This window comes from Galleria mellonella, unplaced genomic scaffold (genome assembly GCF_026898425.1).
Source record: "Galleria mellonella isolate WM207_F2 unplaced genomic scaffold, CSIRO_AGI_GalMel_v1 utg158, whole genome shotgun sequence".
NCBI classification, from domain to species: domain Eukaryota; kingdom Metazoa; phylum Arthropoda; class Insecta; order Lepidoptera; family Pyralidae; genus Galleria; species Galleria mellonella.
The window spans coordinates 2,916,339-2,940,160 of NW_026442003.1; the positions used below are offsets into that span (position 1 = coordinate 2,916,339).

A 23,822-nucleotide genomic window follows, 5' to 3' on the forward strand; every position below is an offset into this window, starting at 1 on the left:
TTAGTTCGGTACCGTGTGCCATGTCTTATTTTATGGGTTTTACACCAATGCTAAAGGAGGAAAACTCCATCTAAACTCTTATACTGCTGTCCGACTACCGGGATATGAGCTAAACGTGGAATGTTTTTTTATTATAGATAAAAATACCACGACCACGGTCGTGGTATTTTTCGTCATTTGTGGTATTAGTCGGGGTAACCACGACCCCATGCTACTTATTTATTTATTTAATATATTATATAACATAACAATGACCACGGATGGGTAAACGCTGTGTAGGACGACCTCCCACTAGATGGAGTGAGGACCTGAAATGCGTTGCAGGTAATGGATGCAGGTGGCTCAGGACCGTTCTTTATGGCAGTCTATTGGGGAGGCTTATGTCCAGCAGTGGACGGGTAATGGTTGAAATGATGTTGATGATGATGGCATATAAGCTATTGGGGAACTAGTTCTCATTGAAAACCAGTTCTCACTGGTTCCTTACCTGCACTGACAGGTGAATATAAAAACAGGTCAGTGACATTGTTGACATAGTTGTGACGAATTAAAAAATCAATCATGATGGTTTACAAGAGGAGCAACATTGAGGCTGCTAGATTTTATAACTAAAAATAGCTTTCCCTCTGTTGAGGCTGTTACCCCAACAGGAAATGTTTTTAATATTATGGTGACTAGGGAATGATAGTGAAAAAGTTGTTCTTTCTTGCCATGTTACTTTCCACTGATTTAATGTTAAAATTACATTATTTACATCGGTTTTGTAAAACTGAGTAATGACCATGTGAGCATGTCACTTTTCATCATGTGAATGTGAATGTGAAAGGGACTCCATTTTCCGCACTTAGCCTCTCATTTGGGCCATTGTGCGTATGAGTCGTGGCTAGTGCAGCCAACCTAGCTCCGTCCAGAAGCGCAGAAGCTTCCTGGGTTCTTCACAGGCCTCACGGAGCGACCTCACCGTTCCGAGGATTTCTAAACGTTGATGGGCCACAGCCTCATATTCCAGGATTACGTGAGTTGCCGTTTCTTCGGCGTTGAAACAGCCTCGACATAGAGGGCTGTCTGTGGCTCCTATTGTGTATAAATGTTTGTTTAATGGACAATGACCCGTTATTGTCCCTATCATTGTTTTGAGGTTTTTTCTGTCTAGATGTAATAAACGTTTTGATAGTCGTCACTTTTTCATCATTGCTGTGTAAGCCATGTGGCCTTTATCAATTTATATATATTTTTTATTATACTTTGCCAAGTTGATTTCAATATATCGGTCCATTGTGTTGGATCTCTTCCACAACTCTTTTGTCCATTTAATACTATGTTAAATTTATCTGGATGCATAAATATTCAATATTTTTTGTAATGACTTTTTTATATTTTGTGATGGAGGTTGACGGAGAGTAAAACACACTAATTAGCAATAAACTGGTGTACTTACATACATACATACATATCTGTCACGCCTGTCTCCCATTAGGGTAGGTAGACATATGTCCGTCTAGGGCGGCCCCTACCGACATCTCCATTCATTCTTGCTTGATAAATCTCTTAATCTTCTCTGGTGTACTTAAGATTTACATGATGAATACTCTGGTTTTAACCATTTACAATATCTCTTTTATAGTAACTGCTGAGTGCTAATATGAAATATAAAATTTGGAAGTTATTTCAAACATTTTGCTACGTTCATGAAACATGTCATTAGTTATGTTACCATATCATAATTTTGATACATAATTTATGGCAACACGATGAATATTGCACCAATATTTTGCAGAAAGATATCCCTTAATTTTTTTTAGCTATCTATGATTTTAATATTTAGTATTAATCAATAAAGGTACTATTCCTTTAAAAAGAATTGTAGCCCATTAGAATTATGTTCTATCTATACTTATAATAAATCTGTAGAGAGGTCAATTCTGTACATGAAATATATTTCCAAAATAACTATCAGCGGGTGATTAGTGATCGATACTGATGCCAAAAATGCAATCAGTAAAATTTTTGTTCGTCTCTCTGTATGTTCGTTATAGAAACAAAAACTACTTGACGGATTCTAACGAAACTTGGTGCAATTATTCTTCATACTCCTGGGCAAGTTATAGTATACTTTTCATTATGCTACTATCAATAGGAGCAGAGCAGTGAAGGGAAATGTTAGGAAAACGGGAGAAGTTACTCCATTTTTAAGCTTCTGTCGTGTTTGTGGCCTTAATGGCCACTTTTTCAAATGTAAAATTGTCCACCCGTGCGATGCTGGGACGGGCCGCTAGTATTTAATAGTTATATACATCCTTAATATTGCTATATTAATAATGTAGAAATAAATTTGTAAAATACCTATATCTACATAAGTTATTTTATTAGAATAGAATAATTGTGACACATGTCAAATAGATATTTTACATATATAAAAATTCAAACTAGCTACTGGTGGCCAGTATATAACAGTCCTCCGCCGCTATTCTGCACTGCTGGACTCTTGGAGCCGGTAGTAACTGCTCCACGTGCCTACGCCACACAGCTCCCTGGTCGGTCTGTACTTCGTAGTGCAATCGTCCCAGTCTATTCACTATATTGCCAAATTCCCATTTTGGCCCGCATACATTTTCCCATTTCCATGTATGTAGCCATTTGTACCAATCTCGTAAAAGGTGGCGTTTCTCGGTCTTGTAGGATTCTGATTCTTATATCACTGTCCTTCAATCCTCGGATAAATTGCAATGATATGAAGCTTTCTAAGGTTGGTTTATGGCAGTTTTGACATTTGAATTCACAGTTGTTGGACAATTTCTTTAATTCGGAGGCGTACATTGCTACTGTTTCATCCTCTTTTTGTACCCGTGTAATAAATTTATGTTGTAATGCCCATACACTCGGTATTGGATCTATGTGGTCATCTAGTGTACGAGTAAGTTCTATAAAGTTCATATTAATTGGATCCTCAGGAGAGCATAGGTCGTGTAACTTTTCATGAAGTTCAGGAGATAACGCCGATAGTAATATATATACACCTATCCCCCGATTTACACGGTACTTGTTTTACACGTTTTCGCTTTTACACGGTTTTCCAAATAAGTTTTTTTTTTTTGTTTTTATCCCACTCTACTAAATGCTTCTGTGTTTGAACACGTGCGCTGTGTACACATCTCACGGGGAATCCCGAGCTTATGTGCTGACTTGCTGCACATGCGCATACAGATGGGCAAAGCACCGGGTTTAAACCCGGTGCTTTGGTAAAAACCCAATAAACACCCATAAACTCCCATAATCACCCAAAAAAATAGGTTTTTACGTATTTTTTTGAAAATATGTAAGTAATACCAATAAATTATTTTTATAAATTGTATTGATCAATTCTACAATATTAAATAAAACGTTAACTAATAATATTTCAGGAAATTTTAAAAATCTATATATAATAAAATGAAAGTAATTAATTTTCAGTGTTTTCATGTTGCAGTTGATCAACATGTTGGCCTTTTGCTTCCCGTAGATACTTTAAAATTTCTTCATAACACCTCGTTCGCACACATGGCCGTATATATTTAAATTCTTGAGCCACTAACAGTCCGAAATACTCATTTCTTTTATCCTCTTCTCCATAAATTAAGCATTTAGAACAGTTTGTTTCTTCTTTCAGTAAATTTTCTTTTACTTTATCCTCGTTTTTTTTCTTTGTTGCGACGACGCTGGGTAAATCATCTGGACACTGGGTCTCACTATCGCCAAATATATTTGGAGATCGGCTTCGGCTACGGCTTGGCAGACATTTTTTTCTTTCTACAATTTTAAATTAAATTTATTAGAATAAATGCTTCGAACACACGCGATCTAAGTACCTTTTGTGTTTATTATACCTTACCTACCTAGGTATAAAAAGAGTACTTACGTAAATTTTCTTTTATTAACTGTTTTATACGAAGATCTTGATCTCTCAAATTAGCATCCATTTTACTTCCAGTGATTATCAACTAAATTAATAATCCACAAAGTATTAAATAACGTTTTTATGAAATATTTAGCACAAAAACAATACCCTTTAAATATCGATCGTCAGTAACTGTGGCTGACTTACCTATATTCTAGCAAGCAGGACTGCCAGATGTGAAGGGGAAATCCCCAATAAATTGTTGCATGTGACTGATGATGTGAGCATGTTCGTTTCATAATAAAAATGTTGCCAGGTAACCAAAAAGTCGTATGTTTTTGTGCGAATTACGATCATAATCTTTACGATCGTACATTAAAAAATAGACAAATAATAGTATGAGTACGATTTAAATCGTATATCTGTCAACCCTGCTAGCAAGACAGCGACAAAATCACGTTGCATAACAATGTAGCCCAAGCTTATATCTTATGAAATATACGGAAGAGATACGGACTTAGAAAAAACAGAAATGTTGTTCTTTGTGGAAGTCATTGATGAAATTCTATGTATTTTAGCCCGCAAACTTTCTTCAAACAAAAACAGCGCCATCTAGTATCGAGTTCTGTAATTATCTCTTTGTTTATGGATTTGAAGTAAGACCGCCACGCATGCAATACATTATGACTGGGGATTCCCCTATTCGTCGACGCTGAATATGAGGCGACGACAATCACTGTCAAACGTGTTCACTATTACTCTGACTCTGGTAACGTGACTTCCTGGTAACGTGTTAGGTAGGAAAAGCAGTAAAAAAGTGCATATTAAGGGAGCAGATTTGAAATAATATTTATACTTAACAAGAAATAATTAAAGGTAAGTGGATTTTTGAATGATACAATTATATCATGATCACTTAACAATTTTAACTTAAAATTAGATGTATTATTACAAGCTTTTATTTAGCTTGCGTTATGTAAATAAAAGTATGTAGGTATGTTCGTATGTTGATGCAATTATCCTCAATCCTCAACCGACTGGGATAAAATTTTCCATACACGTTTATTTTGGATGATAGTGCATAGTTAGCTGAGAGTCGTCATTGGATAATAATGGTGGATAGCCTAAGATGTGTACTAGATATTTATTTTTAACATAATATGCGTAAGTACCTAATCGAATTAAAGAAGTTGCTGAGAAAAATACAGAACAATACGATAATAAACTAGCGTCTGCGTTTAATCCTCCGAGGAGATGTAATTTTACAAAGGTTTTTTGTATTTATTTTATTATTTTTTTAATAAATTTATTGTAAATAACAAGAAATAATCATTGTAAAAAAATAGGCACTCTATTGTTGAATTTTCGTCAGACCAACTAATCATCGTTCATTTTTTTAGGTTCAATGGGGAGACCTAAAGATTTACGCATATGGGAGCACTACCGTACTTTACCAAACAAGTCTGTTTCTTGCAAGCTTTGTAATAAGGTCTACAAATTCAGTAATGCTGCCAAAATGCTTCAACATCTTATCACTTGTCCAAAATCTCCAGAAACATTAAAAGACTCTATGAAACTTATAAAAGATAGCTCGTCCAAAACCAAAATGTCTGGACTGTCAGAGATAGAGACAAATGATTCTTTTATAAGCCCCTCGTCGTCTGCTAACACTACAATAAATGCTGAGTTTCAAGACACCGATGATCATATAAAAACAGAATTAGCGAGAGCTATATTTGTAACAGGGACGCCATTATCGATGGTGCAACATCCTTTATGGATACAATTTTTCGAAAAATTGCAACCAAAATTTAAAATACCTTCACGTAAAGCTTTAGCGACAAAATACTTAGATAAAATATATAGAGAAATGCGTTTTGAGTTAAATGAGGAACTAAATGCTTGTAGTTACTTACACCTTCAGTGCGATGGCTGGTCTAATTTAAGAAATGAAGGAATAATAAACTTTCTTATATCAAAACCTCAACCTGCATACGTTAAAAGTTTGAATACAGAAAGTAATCCTCACACTAGTGAATACCTTAGCCAAGAAGTTGAAAAAGTAATGAAAGTGTATGGAGCAAATAAGTTTCTTGTACTTATTGGCGATAACGCTAGAAATATACAAAAGGCATTCGAATTAACAAAACTCAAATATCCACATGTTGTTCCTCTCGGTTGCTGTGCACATATCCTTAACTTGTTGTGCCAAGATATTGTAAAGATACAAGAAGTAACTGTGTTTATTATGCAAGCCATAAATATAATAAAAACTGTTAAAAGGAGTCAACGATTAAGTTCCTTGTTGATAAAATCAAGGCAGGGTGAAGATTCTACACAAACACTAAAATTGCCTTGTGCTACAAGATGGGGAAGTCATGTTACTTCGTTAAAAAGTTTGAAAGCAAATAAGATAGCTTTGCAAATATTAACAGTTAGAGAAGATGTGGTAATTTCAAGAGATATTAAAGATTTAATTCTAAGTGATGATTTCTGGACGAAGACAGGGGAATGTATAAGTATTTTGGAACCAGTCACTGAAAGCATATTTTACTTAGAGAGCGACCAGAATCGTTTGCATCGCACATACATTACATTTAGAGATGTACAAGCTAAGATACGTTTTGCATTAAATGAGATTTCGACATTGAGCGAAGAAAGCAAACAGCAGATTCTAACATCAGTATCTTCAAGATGCAATATGGCAATGAGGCCAATACATTTTGCAGCATATATTCTAGACCCCAGGACTCTAGGAGTCGAACTTACTCAAGAGGAAGAACTTAAGGGTATGGAGTTTATCTACAATTTAAGCCAACACTTAAGTTTGTCAAATGTAATGGCAGATTTGGCGTGTTATAAAGCTAAAGAAAACTTTTGGGCCAGAGGATTTGTATGGAGCTCATTAGATAGCATTGAGCCCCTAATATGGTGGAAAGGTATTTGTGGTTCCACTGAGTTAAGCAAAGTAGCGATTCGTATTCTATCAGCTCCCTGTACTTCGGCAGCCACTGAGCGTTCCTTTAGTATCCAAGGCTACATACATAATAACAAAAGAAATCGACTTACAACTGAAAGAACTGAAAAAATTTCATTCATTTGTTATAACTGGAATCTTAAACATAAAGCTGAATGCGAGGACATTCAGTTTAATGAAGAAAATACCTTAGAAGCTTTCATTGAGCAAGTAAATGAACATAACAGTTTAGACGAAATAGAGCCTATCGAACCTATACAATTCATCGCTTGTAATAACTCTGAATCTGACAGTGATTGACTGTAGTTTTACATTTTACTTTCATCTCTTTCTTAATAAACTCAAAATCAAATTAAAAGTTTTTTATTCTGTAGGCTGCATAATAATATTGTCTATGTCCAGTATAGTGGACGTCTTGCGGCTGAGATGACGATGATGAAGTACAAAATCATAAACACCCAAAAATTTGGGTGTTTATGGGGTTTAAACCCAATAAACCCAAAACACCCGGTTTTTACCCACCAGACTTTAAACCCACCCAGGTGGATTGCCCATCTCTACATGCGCACTGTGTCTGTATTTCTTCGCATAAAATTAAAGTTTTATCTATGGAAAATTGTATTTGAGTGAAAGTTTCACAGTGTCAGAAAGATTTAATTTTTCATATTCGTAAATTACAAGTGAGTGCATAATTAAGATTTTTATAAATTAACATAAATTAAATAATATTTATAATAATATAATTATAATAATGTCGAAAGAAGTTAAAAGAAAAGTTATTTCTTTAGAAACTAAAATCGAAATTTTGGATCGCTTTGGATCGTTTAATGTATTGTAATTAAATAAAAAAACAGTGTTTCCGTAATATATTACATATTTTAACCTGTCAATGCATTTTATTTTTATTTCTGTGTACACCTAAAAATATTGAAAAAAATCACAACTGTTAAATAGCAAAATTATGCATTTTCTGCAAGTTTTTCGATTTACACGGTTTTGACTTGAAAATTTTAAATTTTCGATTTACACGTTTTTCTCAGGAACGTATCTACCGTGTAAATCGGGGGATAGGTGTACTTTAATTTTAGGGTCTTCAATGTTGTTTAATAAGAAATATTACTGTTAATCTTTTCGTAAAATTTTTAAAGGTTTCCTTTTCTTGAAATGGTTGAAAGTTCATTTTGGGATTTCTGTCTTGACGTGAATTGGTGCTCGAAGGTGATGGGGATAGCTGTGGTGCTGCGGTGGGTTCGTGATTTCTGTTTTGTAGTATCAAAAGTTTGGTCTTTAAAATTGTACGTTTCTCTTCAAAGTCGTACCTTGTTTCTATTTCTTCATTAAGTTGTTGCTCTGGTGATTCTGTTTCTATTTCGTGTTGAATTTCTTGTAATTTTCGTAATGTTTCTTGAAGTGATTGAAGTCTTGACTGAATTTCTTCTTGAGGGATTGTTTCGTTATAATTTTCTAGTTTTGTGAGTAAACCCCGTAGCGAGGCTCGTGTTTTCTTCAATTTTTTTTCTATCGATAGTTGACATCGTTGCCAGTTTGTAAAATACGTATATCTACATAAGTTATTTTATTAGAATAGAATAATTGTGACACATGTCAAATAGATATTTCACATATATAAAAATTCGAACTAGCTACTGGTGGCCAGTATATAACAAAATTATTATGTACAGTTGTAGTTTGTACAGTTGTGGTGCAAAACTGAGACTTTATAGAAAGCTATTTAGGTTTTATCAAGTTAAAATACAAATATATATATATATATATATATATATATATATATATATATATATATATATATATATATATATATATATATATATATATATATATATATATATATATATATATATATATATATATATATATAATTACTTTAGACTGTCAGCATGTGAATCATTCGAGTAGAATGGTAATAAGTAAGGCGTGTGGTGTTGTGCCTGTGCCGGCAGCACCCGTCGGAGACGCCGCCGCCGACGCGCGTGGAGACGCGCGAGGAGCGGCTGGAGCGGCGGCGGCGCGAGCGCGCCGAGCACGCCGCCTACCGGCTCGAGCAGCACATCGCGCTGTGGCAGCCCGCCGCCGCCGCCGCCGCCGCGCCCGCCGCCACCGCCGACCCCTTCAAGACGCTCTTCGTCGCGCGCATCGTCAGTATATACCACATACACATACACATACACATACATACCAGCCCTCGGACAACATAGCTGTGCAGTCTGCATCCTATCTACACTAATATTATAAAGAGGAAAGATTTGTATTTTTGTGTGTATGTATGTTTGTAATGAATAAACTCGAAAACTACTTTGCCGATTTCAAAAATTCTTTCACCGTTAAAAAGCTACATTCACCCTGAGTGACATAGGCTATATTTGTTGCTAGAAATAACTAGGGATCCTTACTGAAACTTTAGTAACGTAACTCGAGGTGTAAGAAAAATGCTATAAAATATCTTTGGTCGCGTGCGCTGCGGAAACTATTGGTGATAGAACAAAAGTATGTTCTACAATATTGAAGAAAATATCAATAACTACAAAAAACTTCGCGACACTATATGTCCAACTATTATCGTTATGGTACAGTAACCACTTTTTAAAATGTCGTATAAACGTCCACCCGTGTGAAGCCGGGTTAGATAATAATATTAATTCAGACAACATAAAGTCCATTTTTGTTAGTCATAATATACTTGATCTGTCTTTTTTTTAATGGATGATAATAAAATGGTAACTCCACTCAGGCTATCCTCACTGGCGGGGCACCAGTGAGGGATGATAGGTGAGGGTGAAAAGGCAGGTCAGTTAGCCCGTCGTGACGAATGCAACAAGTATTATTCACTATGGTTTCCAGGGTGGACCGCGTGGAGGTCGACCTGACAGGGCTTGCTAGCAATGGAACCATAGTTCCATTACTAATAATCCCTTTCCCCCCTTAACCTATGTTAGTAAATTCGTTTGTGTCATATTGCGTACACTCTTGTGCAAATATGTGTGACGCATTACAGCGACGAGGTAGCCCCAACAGTGGCCTGAAGGCATTATTACATTGGACTCGAAGAGCATTGTAAGCCAGTACAAACATTCAGACAAAATCTCTAAAAATTATTGTCTTTCCGTCTATTGATCTTGTTACCGCATTTTTTTTTTCTAAAACATCTCCCATGGACAGACGTCGACTAGCAACAATTAATATATTAATAATTTTTTTTTTTTTTTAACAGAATTATGACACATCGGAGTCGAAACTACGGAGAGAGTTCGAAGGATATGGACCAATCAAAAAGGTAACTTAATTAACTTTCACCACTGCACTCAGACAGTGTTTTTTTTTTTTTTGATGGATGAAAATGGCATGGTAACCCCGCCTGCGCTAAAGGGATACGCTGGCAGAGCACCAGTGAAGGGTGATAGATGAGAATGAAAACAGGCCAGTTAGCCCATCATGATGAATTCATCAGGAATTAACCATGATAGTTTCCAGGGGGAACCGCGAGGAGGTCGACCTGGTTGGGTATATTGCTAGCAATGGGATTCTCAGTCTCCATTACTAACAATCCCTTAATCAGACAGTGGTTTAGAGGGCACGTGGGGAACAGCAGTCCGGGGCGCGGGCCCCCTTCTGCTGGTGTCGCTCGCCGCCCATTACTATGTGCAGGGTAGTTGGGGGTGGCACTTGCCGGTGACTTGCTTTGCCTTTAGAGGAACATGGTTCTCTTTAGACTGTTGACGCCGTTTGGGCCGGTCGGCGCGGTCTTCGCCTGCCAGGTGAGACCCCGTGGGGGGAGGCCCGGCAAAGGCACTCAGAGTCATTTAATGTTCACTTAAATAGCCCCTTTGTAAATCTACACTTATAATAAATCTGTAGAGATGTCAATTCTGTACATGAAATATATTTCCAAAATAACTATCAGCGGGTGATTAGTGATCGATACTGGTGCCAAAAATGCAATTAGTAAAATTTTTGTCTGTCTGTCTGTCTGTCTGTATGTTCGTTATAGAAACAAAAACTACTCGACGGATTTTAACGAAACTCGGCAATGCGCGCGTAATGTCCCTGGTATTGCAGGCGTTGGTAGGCTACGGTAACCGTTTACCATCAGGTGGGCCGTTTGCTTGTTTGCCACGTCAGTGGTATAAAAAAATAACTAATTTCATTACCAGACGGAGACTTTGTACAAAAGTCGTTTGCTTGAGCACCTCAGTTCCATTCGTGTTTCTACCGTGAAGCAGTTGTGTTTGCATGGCTGTGTTTCGGTTTGAAGAGTGGGATATGGCGTGAATTTACAGGGTACAGAGGAATAACACCTGAGTCCTCAGGAATGGCAACGCATGGGAGGTATCACGGGCGAAACAGTATACTCTGTTATGTCCATGGTACAGCTCATGTCTATAGGCGACGGTTACCACTTTCCATTAGGTGGGCCGTCAGCTTGTTTGCCATTCTAAGTTGCATAAAAAATGCTTCAGTAACAATCCCTTCCCTCTCTCCCTCCACTATCAGCTGTTGCGTATATTAACACGCCGTTTCTCTTTCCAGATATGCATGGTATACAACAAGGAGAACAACAAGCCGCGCGGCTACGCCTTCATAGAGTACGAGCACGAGCGCGACATGCACTGTGAGTGGCGCCCGCGGGCGCGTCGTATGTGCGGTCGACCACCGCTGCGGGAGAAATGGCCTTGACAAACTCACGAACCAGACGCGTACAATTCAATACCAGACGCTCAAAATTCAATACCAGACACTTAGCTATGTGTATTCCTTAATAGAATACCAGACGTGTATACACATTAATGTTTCAATACCAGACACTTATGCAATAGAATACGTTTAGTTTTAACATGTCTATGTGTGTGTGAGTTTAGCAATCAAGTGCCATTTCTCCCTAAATACCGTACATACTTATAAAAGCATCGTCATAATTTGTTAATTGTTAAATTTTAAATTCTACTGTGAACCAACGGTTTGAATTTGGTTTAGTATTTAGTTTAGTAACTAAAGTTTTTTTTTTTTTTGTTGCTTTTATGTGCGTTCTATGTTTAATTTCATTATTTTATAAGTAAAAATTCTTTATTTATTTATTGACCACATTACAAAAATATGTTTGGTACAAAAGACGTATTTAACGCTATATGCATTCTCTCCCAGTAACAGTCCCACCTTTGGCAAAACAGAAATTTATTTACAGTTTTAAAACTAGTATAATTTTTATTTATTTATTATTATTATTTCTTTTTATTTTTATGTCTTTTTAATAGTTTTTTTTTTGATGTGTGAAAATGGTATGGTAACCCCGCCTGCGCTAACGGGATACGCTGGCGGAGCACCAGTGAAGGGTGATAGATGAGAATGAAAACAGGCCAGTTAGCCCATCATGATGAATTCATCGGGAATTAACCATGATAGTCTCCAGGGGGAACCGCGAGGAGGTCGACCTGGTTGGGTATATTGCTAGCAATTGGTTTCTCAGTCTCCATTACTAACAATCCCTTTTCCCCCTTTTAATAGTATTGACTGAAATATTTTTAAAAGTGTATTAATTAAGATTATCTATGTATTTATTTATTTTTATTGCTTTTTTTTTAACAGTAGATGAGTCTATGCATTGTTTGTGTTAACATTATCCCATTACTTAACATCAACCTTAATTTCACAGTAGTAAAGTTCTTTTTTGTTAATTTACACAATTATGACGATGATTATTCTCAATGTTCAAACAAATGACGTTGAGAATCTAGACCTTGTTGGAGGGGAATGTATCTATTTGATATTACAATGCAAATTGAACCTTATACTGTACCGTTTATGTTCTTAAATTATGTACTAACAATATATGTAATTGTGAGAGTGTAAACTACAGCGATACGGTTCATTTCTGTCTGCTTTTTGCATTTATTTGTATTGATATTTAATTTTTATTGAACATTTAAGTTTTAAATCTAAACCTGGCGGACACGGTGTCTCTAGGTTTACACTGGAATTCTATTATAGTTAATTACTCAAGATTCAATTATGAATACAAGTACCAGAGGGAGATTTTGTACAAAAGTAGATTGCTTGGCCACCTCTGACCCATTCGTGTTTCAACCGTGAAGCAGTTGTGTTTGCATGGCTGTGTTTCGGTTTGAAGGGCGGGATATAGCAGTGAATTTACTGTGTACGGAGGAATAAATCCTGAGTCCTCAGGAATGGCAACGCATGGGGGGTATCATGGGCGAAACAGTATACTCTGTTATGTCCACGGCACTGCTCATGTCTATAGGCGACGGTTACCACTTTCCATCAGGTGGGCCGTTAGCTTGTTTGCCATTCTAAGTTGTATAAAAAAAAAGTCCTAATTGAGATTTTTAAAATTCATAACACTTTTTTTTTTCATTAAAAATACTCTGTAGGCATGGGTAATATCTGTACCGGTCTGATATCTATATATAGTGGTCCTCTAGATATTTTTGATGGAAAACATCACCCATTCTGTTATTGCACATAGCAGTCGGATGTCTAATTCACTTCCATCGAGTTCTTAATTTCAATACATACATACATACATACATATCTGTCACGCCTGTCTCCCATTAGGGTAGGCAGAAACAATGGAACGCCAAATGCTTCGATTCAAACAGACCTCTTTCACTTCCTCCACATTCATCAACTTTTCATACACGCTCGCCGGTTGCGGGTACTTTTAATTTGGCCCATTTTCAGCACGTCGCCTATTTGGTCGACATACGTCCGTCAAGGGCGGCCCATACCGACATCTCCATTCTTTATTGCTTGATAAATCTCTTTCGTAATTCTTTCATCTATCCTCTCCAAATGACCAAACCAACGCAACGTTCCTTTTTAATTTCCCTCAATTTCAATATATCTGTTATTGGGCCAATATACTATAATTATGTGGTATATATTACTCACTCCTATAGCATAATTAGAAAGTGAAAAAAAACAGGCCTTTGAAACTTCCTTAGTGCTTTTTTTTTGGGGAACTAACAATGTTTATATGTTTAATTAATGAAAGTTTGATTAAAATGTATGTATTAGTGCAATATTTGAGTGTACATTAAAAAATGTTTACATACAAATACAGATAAAATTAACTTTCAAATGTGACTGGTGCAGCTGTCACAAATCTTCACTGTTTTAATCGGTATATTTAAGACCATAGCTACTAATCTATGATAACAATGATCCTGGTTAGCCAGGACCCATGGTCCTTGTTTATGACATTTCTGGTCAAACAAGGGGACTTACAATGATAGTTAATAAAACCCCAATTGTTTAAATTCAAAATTTTTTGAATATTAATTTAATACTATATACGTGTGGATGTCATTCTATCAATGAAGCTGTTAAAATCCCCTAAAAATTCGAATCATCATCCATACATTAGAAGAACATGGCCTTTCTTCATCTGGTGCTCAGGTATCCATTCGAGCAACTGATGACCCTCCCACTTACCCTTTGTTATAAAGTTATTACTAACTTACTAATTAAACAACGAGTAAAACATCTACAGACTACCGCGTCCGCCGTTAATTGCAAACGTCAAAAGTACATACCATAGACAACGCTGTACTAGTCGCTCACCTCCAGAAAGGTCTACACACGAGGCGTAGACCTCCCGTCGGTATAGTATATAGTGGATACATTATCTAATAATTAATAAGTGGTTTTTTTTCTATTTCACACCACAGACCCAGCCATAATGAGCCACAAACGAGTAAACCGGCCATTCTGAATAGGTTTGTATGTGGTAAGATGCCAACATACAACTAAAATATAATGACCAATGTGACAGTAGTGTCGTATATAAATTTCTTTCTCACACGACAGCTGTGGTAGTCGGGCGGTGTTGGAACTGTTACGTGGGGGTACGCGGGCCACCAGCTAGGGACGATAGGTGAGGATCGAGGCGGGCCAGTTGGCATATCGTGACGTATTATCAAGTCGACCCGAGAGGCTACTGTAGTAGGACATAGGTAATTCTGCCCCCAATTTGTGTAGGTGTAGGATTTTTTTTTGCCGATACTTGTGGGTCTTTTTGTCTGTTATTGCGGGTTATAGTTATTAACTGAGATAAAAATGTTAATAGATAAATTACAATAGTTGAGTCACTAATGTAGCGAGAGGTAACAAATAAACTATTGAAATGTATAAAATAAAATGAAATCAAGCAGTTTTGCTCCTGCGTAAGTGATAGTTCTCAAACGTCGTGAGAGTTCTCCAACGAGAATGAGCTTAAAGATTTGTTTACGAAAGCTTTAAATTGACATTTTACATTTAAACTGGCCGGTATGACTAGGAGTGTTTATAACAGGCTTACACACACACAGGCCTCCCCCTATTGGGGGGTTTTACCAGTAATTGCCACGCATAACAGGCGGTTTGGCAATCGCAGTTAGGCTTTGTTTTAAGAGGTACGCTCCTGCCCGTCCCTCGACCGTTTAGTTGCCTTAGTCGCCTCTTACGGCACTCACGGGAAAGGAAGGGACCTATCCTATTTCTGAATCACACGGCAAATTAATAAATTACACTTCTACTGTATTACACTGTTCGTAAGTAGCGATTGTTTCACGTTAACATAACAGCGAGGCAAATTATTTAACTCCTAAATTTATTATTTCTCTATCTAAATAAATATCAGATCATTTGTAATCGTATAACGTGATATGATTATTTATTTTTTTTAATTTTAAACCAGTATTTCATTGCTCTTGTATGTTAGGTTGGCTTTGGTGTACATAATTTAATAATTCAGTTATTACACATTCACGACATTCTTGAAAACTATTAGACCAGATTTTTTAACCTTAAAACATGTGATTTTTTTTTTCATTATATAAATTCTTAGAATTTAAGCTTTATATATATAAATATATATATATAAAAATATATACAATTGGATGCAATTTTATTCTATAACAAAAATTCTAAAAGATTAAATTTTAGAATTAATTAATTAGCTATTAATTTTAGTTTAATGAAATATTGAATATATATATATATATGTTAATTATAGTAATATATAAATTAGGGCGTGCCTTCGACGCCGCTACACTACCACGGTGGGCCACTTTTAAATTCGGGTGGTTTACGTACTAGTAAGAGACGTACCTGACGCCATTGTACTAAACTAGCACCGTCGCCGTCCCCCTCGCACGCGCGTCACCCGACAAGGACGCCACTAGTGTAGTGTTGATGGTTTATCAGTACACCGATTACTAGTATTCCTTTTTCCTTTAATTATTATAATTATATATATATATAAAAAAAAAGAGTAGCGCATCGGATAAGTAAGTAAAGCGCACCAGGTAAAGTCCACTCGAATCACGGATAGTAACGGTTATATATGTGAAATTAAAAAGTAAGTAAAACACGCCATTTTGTTTGTGGTAGTTAATAAAAAAAGGTAGGTACGAACAATGGTGGGTATACAAATTGAATTATGTTTATAAAATTTGTTGGTCTCTCTCGGCTCGGTCGGTAGGTATATTTATCATTTACATGTATATTTATCAATGTTATTATTATATATTTAGTTATTCATGAAACAAATATATATATATATATATATATATATATATATATATATATATATATATATATATATATATATATATATATATATATATATATATATATATATGTATGTATGTATACAGCTTTATACGATGCGTACTTTGCCACGTTTGTTTCTCTATTTTTTTTTTTAATTATAGAAAAACAAATGCGGCCGAGTCGACTTGGAAATTAAATGTGACAGATTAGAAATACTATAATTTATGTTGTTTTTTTTTTTAAAAGGAAAATGTCATGAATTTTAGTGTTTTCAAATTTGATTATTTTTTTTTTTGTTTATCATAAAGTATTTATATTTATAATGGTTATCGTATTTGAACTTCGAAAGACAGTAAGTTACAAAGTCTGTTTACACGCACTATGGTTCGAGAGATTTATAATTAAAACAAATAAATAATACTAGAATACAAGTGCGTCACTACATTAGTGACAAAATAGTGCATGTAAATTTATTTATTAAATATTATTGTTATTATTATTAAAATTGTGCGAGTCTGAATCGATTTAATAAAATATAATTCCACACTAATACAATTTGTCTGAATACACACGTGTACAACAAACGTTATACAATGCGCACTTGTATTCTACGCTTAGAATACATTAGTGTAAAAGTGTCTGAATACCAGACACTTATGTCTGATACGTTTATTAAAATAAATGTTTTTTATTTTTTTTTTTATTTTAACGAGTAATCATTCTGTAAGGTGAAATGTAAATCAGGTGAAGTACTTTTAAACGAATGCTCTACTAGGAAAATTGTATATTTTCCCAAAGGAAAACACAGGCTGGTGAACGACAAAGAAATGTGCCTATTAAGGGCTAAACATTTGTCGATTATTAACATGGGTTTCTTTTTGAAAAATTTCAATTTTTGACATAGAATAGTGTTGAAAGGATGCCATTTGATTTCTGTCTCACTGTGTATATTTTAATTAATTATTATAAATTTGTACATTCATCCGCGTTTACACATATTCGGTGGTTAATAATAAAATCTGACATGGCCGTTGTTGTTGTTGAGTGGGGGTAACTATATTTACCCATCGTGACAACTGTACGAATTCAGACTTGCACAAAATGTGTATATCTATTCTTCTAATCGTATCTCAACACTTGCAGCGGCATACAAACACGCGGACGGTAAGAAAATCGACGGCAAGCGTGTGCTGGTGGACGTGGAGCGCGCGAGGACCGTGAAGGGCTGGCTGCCGCGGAGACTTGGTGAGTTTCGATGTACTTGTATAGTAGATGTTTGGTCTCTAAACCGTTTGTGGTTTTTTTTTTTAAATAGATGATAATGGAATGGTTACCCCGCTTGTGCTAACGGTGTACGCTGGCGGGGCACCAGTAAAGGATGAAAAGGCAGGTCAGTTAGCCCATCGTGATGAATACACTTGGAATTCAGCACGATGTTTTCCAGGTGGGACCGCGTGGAGGTCAACCTGCTTGGGGGGTATATTGCTAGCAATGGGGCCCTCAGTTTCCGTTACTAACAATCCCTTCCTCCCTAGATTTATTTTCCAGTTTGTTTTATTTTTTAATGGGTGGTAATAGAATGGTAACTCCGTCTGCGCTATCGGTATACGCTGGCGATGCACCAGTGAGGGATGATAGGTGAGGATAAAAAGGCAGGTCAGTTAGTCCATCGTGATGAATACACCTGGAGTAGAACAGCGCACCATGGTTTTCAGAAGGGGATCACGTGGAGGTCGACTTGACAGAGGGAGTATTGCTTGAAATGGGGCTTTTTTTTTGTTGGATGAAAATGGATTGGTAACCCCGCCTGCGCTAACGGTATACGCTGGCGGAGCACCAGTGAAGCGTGATAGATGAGAATGAAAACAGGCCAGTTAGCCCATCATGATGAATTCATCAGGAATTAACCATGATAGTTAGTAGATTTTTAGTCTCCATTACTAACAATCCCTTTCCCCACGCTTGCAATGGGGCTATTGATTCCCATTTTTAACAATCCCTTATCTCCCCAACCTTTTTATTTTTATATTTGTAATATTAATAAAAATAAAACGATTGAACCATATACAGTAGAATTTCGATTATGAGAATCAAATAAAACGTGATGGTGTTCCGGATAATCGAAAATCCGGATAATCGAATTCGAAGTCGAATCGAACAATGCGTAATTAAATTTTAATATTTTATTATTACGTACAATGTTTTATATACGTCGTTTATACAATACGATATAAAGGAATTATGAGCTGTAAAGAGAATGGGCTACATAATACTTATTTACATAATTAATACATAATATCAATTCTAAATTGATAATTAGAGGCGTGAATACTAAGTCCGGATAATCGAATTTCCGGATAATCGAGATTCTACTGTAATTGGAAATGTATTACAGGAGGTTTTTTTTTTTAATGGGTGATAATGGAGTGGTAGCGCCACCCGCGTTGTCGGTATACACTGGCGGGGCACCAGTGAAGGATAGGTGAGGATGAAAGCACGTCAGTTAGCCCATCCTGACGAAATCAATTAGAATTAGCCACGATGGTTTCTAGGGAGAACCACGTGGAGGTTGACTTGACAGGGTATGTTGCTAATAATGGGGCTATTTGACCCCATTATTATAGGAGGTTGGCTGTCGGGCGCGGACGTTATTGTTTTGGGAAGTGGCCACTGGCATAAGGGTGTTTTGGTTGTCGGTGCAGGCGGCGGGCTGGGCGGCACGCGGCGCGGCGGCGCGGACGTGAACATCAAGCACTCGGGCCGCGAGGACAACGAGCGCGAGCGCGAGCGCTACCGCCTCGAGCAGCGCGACCGCGACCACCATCACCGCGCCGACCGTCAGTACACGTCGCACCACACGCACCACACGCACCACACGCACCACACGCACCACACGCACCACACGCACCACACGCACCACACGCACCACACGCACCACACGCACCACACGCACCACACGCACCACACGCACCACACGCACCACACGCACCACACGCACCACACGCACCACGCACCACGCACTTTACAAAACGAACAAAACAATAATTTACAATAATTAGTTGCAATGTCTCGTTGGAAACCAAATACTCAGAAATCTAGAGCTGATCTTGTTTTTAGAAATATATCACAGCGTCAGCGCAGAATAATTTATACTTTTTGCCTTGCCACGATCAACTGTACTAATAGTCGCGAACAACCGGTTAGCTACCTCTGCAATAAACAATAGATACAATGACAGACGCCGTGAAAAAGCGCGCGAAATAGAATAATGTTGCCGCACACAAAAATACACATAACAATTAGCTTTTTTTTTTAACAATAATAAGACACGATATTGTAAACAAGACACAGGACACAAACAAACAGCAATCCTTAATTAGCGCTTATTTTGCTTTATTTTTTGTTATTATCAACACCCATTCACATTTCTTCGCTTTTTTTCATTTAAGAGTTAATTTAACATAATAAACGCCATGCGACAGAATTTATTGACATTTGCTCTAATTGTTTTATAATTGTATGCGTGCAAACTTAATGTATTAATTAAACAAGGATATAGCACGAATGTTGACGATTAATGTCAAAGAAAAATTGGGTTAAACTAATAAATGGTAGATGTATAAACGATTGAAAGTACATTTGTGGTAGTATTATTACAGTTATTGTATTGTTGTGTACTTGCGCAGGCGCAGGCGCTGGCGGCGCTCGGCGGCGGTCTCGCTCGCGCTCCCGCAAGCGTTCGCGCTCGCGCTCGCGGCGCCGCGAGCGGCCGCGGGACGCCGACGACGACAGGTGAGTACGCCGTTACCACAGGGACGCTTTGTACAAAACTTGATTGCTTGCGCACCTCTGTCACATTCGTGTTTCTACCGTGAAGCAGTTGTGTTTGCGTGGCTATGTTTCGGTTTGAAGGGTGGGATATGGCAGTGAAGTTACAGGGTACAGAGGAATTTAAGAGAGGTAGGGCACAGCGGGACTCTCGCTCATAAATGGAAACGCCCGCCTGGGGAAGGACCTCCACCTTGCAGAAGTTCGCAGCCAAACAACGCTGTTTTAATAGCGTTGTGTGTGTAGTGGTCGTGCCGGAGGAGGAGACCGGAGTGGACCCGGCTACTGCATCAGTGGGGGGGACCGTGGGCCCTTCCGGCCGCCGTGTTGGCAATTTGCACAACTTGTTTAGCGCGGGGACAGAGTAGACACCACTTTGTTCCTTTGATATCGGCACAATCTTTCCCTATTAACCTCCAAATACCCCTTTTACTTTATGGCCAGATATAGAAAAAAAATAGACCATACACAGCGGCACCCTCATCCACATTTAAAGTGGACTTCTGCAATATCAGAGGGATCCATTCTAATATCAACGCAATTCACCACCATCTCGAAACTGCGGAGCCGACTCTGTTATTCCTCACCGAGACACAGATCTCATGTCCGGCTGATACATCTTACTTACTATACCCCGGTTACAAACTCGAGCATAAATTTGCTCGTCATGTCGGGGTTTGTATGTATATCCGGACCGACATCTGTTATCGCCGTCTCCATGGCCTTGAAGACCTGTCGGTATTATGGACGCGTGTGGATTATGGGAGCCACACTCGTATTTATGCGTGTCTTTACAAGTCTCACAGCGGTGATTTGGACACTTTCCGTCTTTTTGAGCACCTGCAAACGACGACTGACAAAGTTCTCGAGCAGTACTCATCTGCGGAGTTAGTGATACTTGGAGACTTTAATGCTCACCACTCCGAGTGGCTTCGTTCTCGGTCCACTGACTGCGCGGGGAAAGCTGCTCATGAATTTGCTCTGACCTATGGATTCTCTCAGCTGGTTCATTCTCCAACGAGAATACCAGATATAGAGAACCATACAAGCTCCTTACTGGACCTTCTGCTGACAACACACCCGAATGGATATACCGTCAGAGTGGATGCGCCAATTGGCACATCCGACCATTGTCTCATCCGGGCTGACGTCTCCAACACTCGACTTGATCCACCTCGTCCTATTGGACGACATCGTGTGTGGCACTATAAGTCAGCAGACAGATGGATTGCGACAATTTTATGCGTCGTACCCATGGAAGCGGCTCTGTTTTGCATCATATGATCCTAACGTCTGTGCAATTGCCGTTAGCGAGGCAATCATTGAAGGAATGGAGATTTTTATCCCCAACCCGCTGGTGGCAATGGGATCAAAGAAACGTCCGTGGTTTAACCGGTCTTGTAAGGAAGCTAGATTTGCTCTACAATCTGCATACAAGGCTTGGACTACGGCTCGCACTAACTCGGATCCTGGGATCACTGATGCAAAGCGGAAATTAAACGCTGCTTCGAGGCAGAGTAAGAGAGTTATTGCCAGAGCTAAATTTGAATTTGTGGGCGAAATTGGTAGGCGACTATCAAGCCTACCTTCTGGTAATCGTGCTTTCTGGTCGCTTGCCAAAGCCGCCCAAGGAAACTTTTGTCAGACGTCTTTTCCACCACTTCGGAAACCGAATGGTAACTTGGCCTACAGTGCTAAAGAGATAGCCGATCTATTAGGTAATCTCTTTGCCTCTAACTCGACTATGGACGAAGGTAATTCTACACCACCTACCATCCCGTACTGTGGAAGCTCTATGCCGGAAATTTCCATAACACAATGTAAAGTCCGGCGGGAGTTACTATCCTTAGATGTTCATAAGTCGAGTGGGCCAGACGGTATACCGGCAGTGGTCCTAAAGCAGTGTGCTCCGGAACTATGTCCTGCATTAACGTGTCTCTTCACGATTTCGTACTCCACAAGACAATTTCCTTCGACATGGAAGACCACCCTTGTACATCCTGTACCTAAAAAGGGCGATAAGTCGGACCCTTCAAATTACAGGCCGATAGCGATCGCCTCCCTTCTCTCTAAGGTGATGGAGCGTATAGTTAACGCACAGCTTTTAAGATACCTAGAGGATCACGATTTATTGAGTGACCGCAAATACGGCTTTCGCCATAGTCGCTCAACTGGTGACCTCTTGGTACATCTTACGCACCGATGGGCGTCAGCCATTGAGAATCAGGATGAGGCGCTCGCTGTTAGTCTTGATATTGCAAAAGCTTTTGACCGGGTCTGGCATCGGGGTCTTCTATCGAAATTGCCCTACTATGGACTTCCCGACAGCCTTTGCGAATGGGTTTGCCAGTTTTTTGTCCGGCAGATGCATAAAAACCGCTGTTGATGGTTGCTGCTCCGAAAGCATGGACATTAACGCTGGCGTCCCGCAGGGCTCTGTGCTATCCCCGACGTTGTTCCTGCTGCATATTAATGATATGTTGTCCTTAGGTGACATTCATTGTTATGCGGATGACAGTACTGGGGATGCCCATTATACGGGTCGTACCAATGTCCCTCGTTCCATCGTGGAGGACAGTCGTGAACAGCTTGTGTCTAAAATCGAGAGAACGTTAACTAGAGTCTCCGATTGGGGCCGACAAAACTTAGTCCAGTTTAACCCCGCTAAGACACAAGCTTGCGCGTTCATCGCTAAGAAAACCCCATTTGCTGTGGTTCCACAGTTCCAAGGCACGTCTCTTACCATCTCTAAAAGCATTGGGATCCTTGGTGTCGACATCTCTAGTGATGTACAGTTCCGAGGCCATCTCGAAGGTAAGGTGAAGCTGGCATCTAAAAAACTCGGTGTGCTCAATAGAGCGAAGTATTACTTCACGCCGGATCAGCGATTAATGCTGTACAAATCGCAGATCCGGCCCCACATGGAGTATTGCTGTCACTTATGGGCCGGAGCACCTAAATACCAGCTTGAACCTTTTGACTCGTTGCAACGACGAGCTATGAGAATTGTCGATGATCCCAGGCTCACAGGCGGTATCGAACCCTTAAATCTTAGGAGAGATTTTGCCTCACTCTGCGTGTTCTACCGCCTGTACAATGGATTGTGCTCAGAGGAATTGTTCAATATGATGCCTATAGCCACTTTCTACCATCGTACGGCTCGCCATCGACAGGGAGTTCATCCTCATGTCCTATAGCCTCAATGGTCGCGTACTGCGCGGTTTCAGAGATGTTTCCTCCCACGAACACTCAGGTTATGGAATGAGCTCCCTGCTGAGATTTTCCCAAGAGACTACAGCGTGGGGTTCTTCAAAAGGGGGGTAAAGAGGTTTCTTCAGGGTCGGCAACGCACGCGTAATACCTCTGGTATTGCAGGTGTTCATAGGCTACGGTAACCACTTACCATCAGGTGGGCCGTATGCTTGTTTGCCACCTCAGTGGTATAAAAAAAAAAGAATAACATCTGAGTCCTCGGGAATGGCAACGCATGAGGGGTATCATGAGCGAAACAGTATACTCTGTTATGTCCACGGTACTGTTCGTGTCTATAGGCGACGGTTACCACTTTCCATCAGGTGG

The 23,822-nt window shown here is 38.7% G+C and overlaps 2 protein-coding genes across 2 annotated transcripts in view; both read left to right on the forward strand.

Moving 5' to 3' along the window:
* The window catches only part of LOC116412956 (U1 small nuclear ribonucleoprotein 70 kDa), a 29,988-nt gene that overhangs the window by 382 nt on the left and 5,784 nt on the right, over positions 1-23,822 (forward strand). The window contains exons 2-7 of the mRNA XM_052892410.1: positions 8,813-9,007; positions 10,081-10,143; positions 11,397-11,478; positions 17,559-17,660; positions 19,118-19,252; positions 20,102-20,207. Coding sequence (XP_052748370.1) covers positions 8,813-9,007; positions 10,081-10,143; positions 11,397-11,478; positions 17,559-17,660; positions 19,118-19,252; positions 20,102-20,207 — 683 coding nt within the window. The remainder of the gene's footprint in view (positions 1-8,812; positions 9,008-10,080; positions 10,144-11,396; positions 11,479-17,558; positions 17,661-19,117; positions 19,253-20,101; positions 20,208-23,822) is intronic.
* LOC128200118 (uncharacterized) lies at positions 6-8,571 on the forward strand. The gene is made up of 2 exons (XM_052892396.1): positions 6-4,750; positions 5,275-8,571. The coding sequence occupies exon 2, from the start codon at positions 5,280-5,282 to the stop codon at positions 7,149-7,151; it is 1,872 nt and encodes a 623-aa protein (XP_052748356.1). The 5' UTR covers positions 6-4,750; positions 5,275-5,279; the 3' UTR covers positions 7,152-8,571.

Coding starts and splice junctions, on each gene's coding strand:
- LOC128200118 (XM_052892396.1), top strand. CDS start 5,280: ATGGGGAGACCTAAAGATTTACGCATATGGGAGCACTACCGTACTTTA.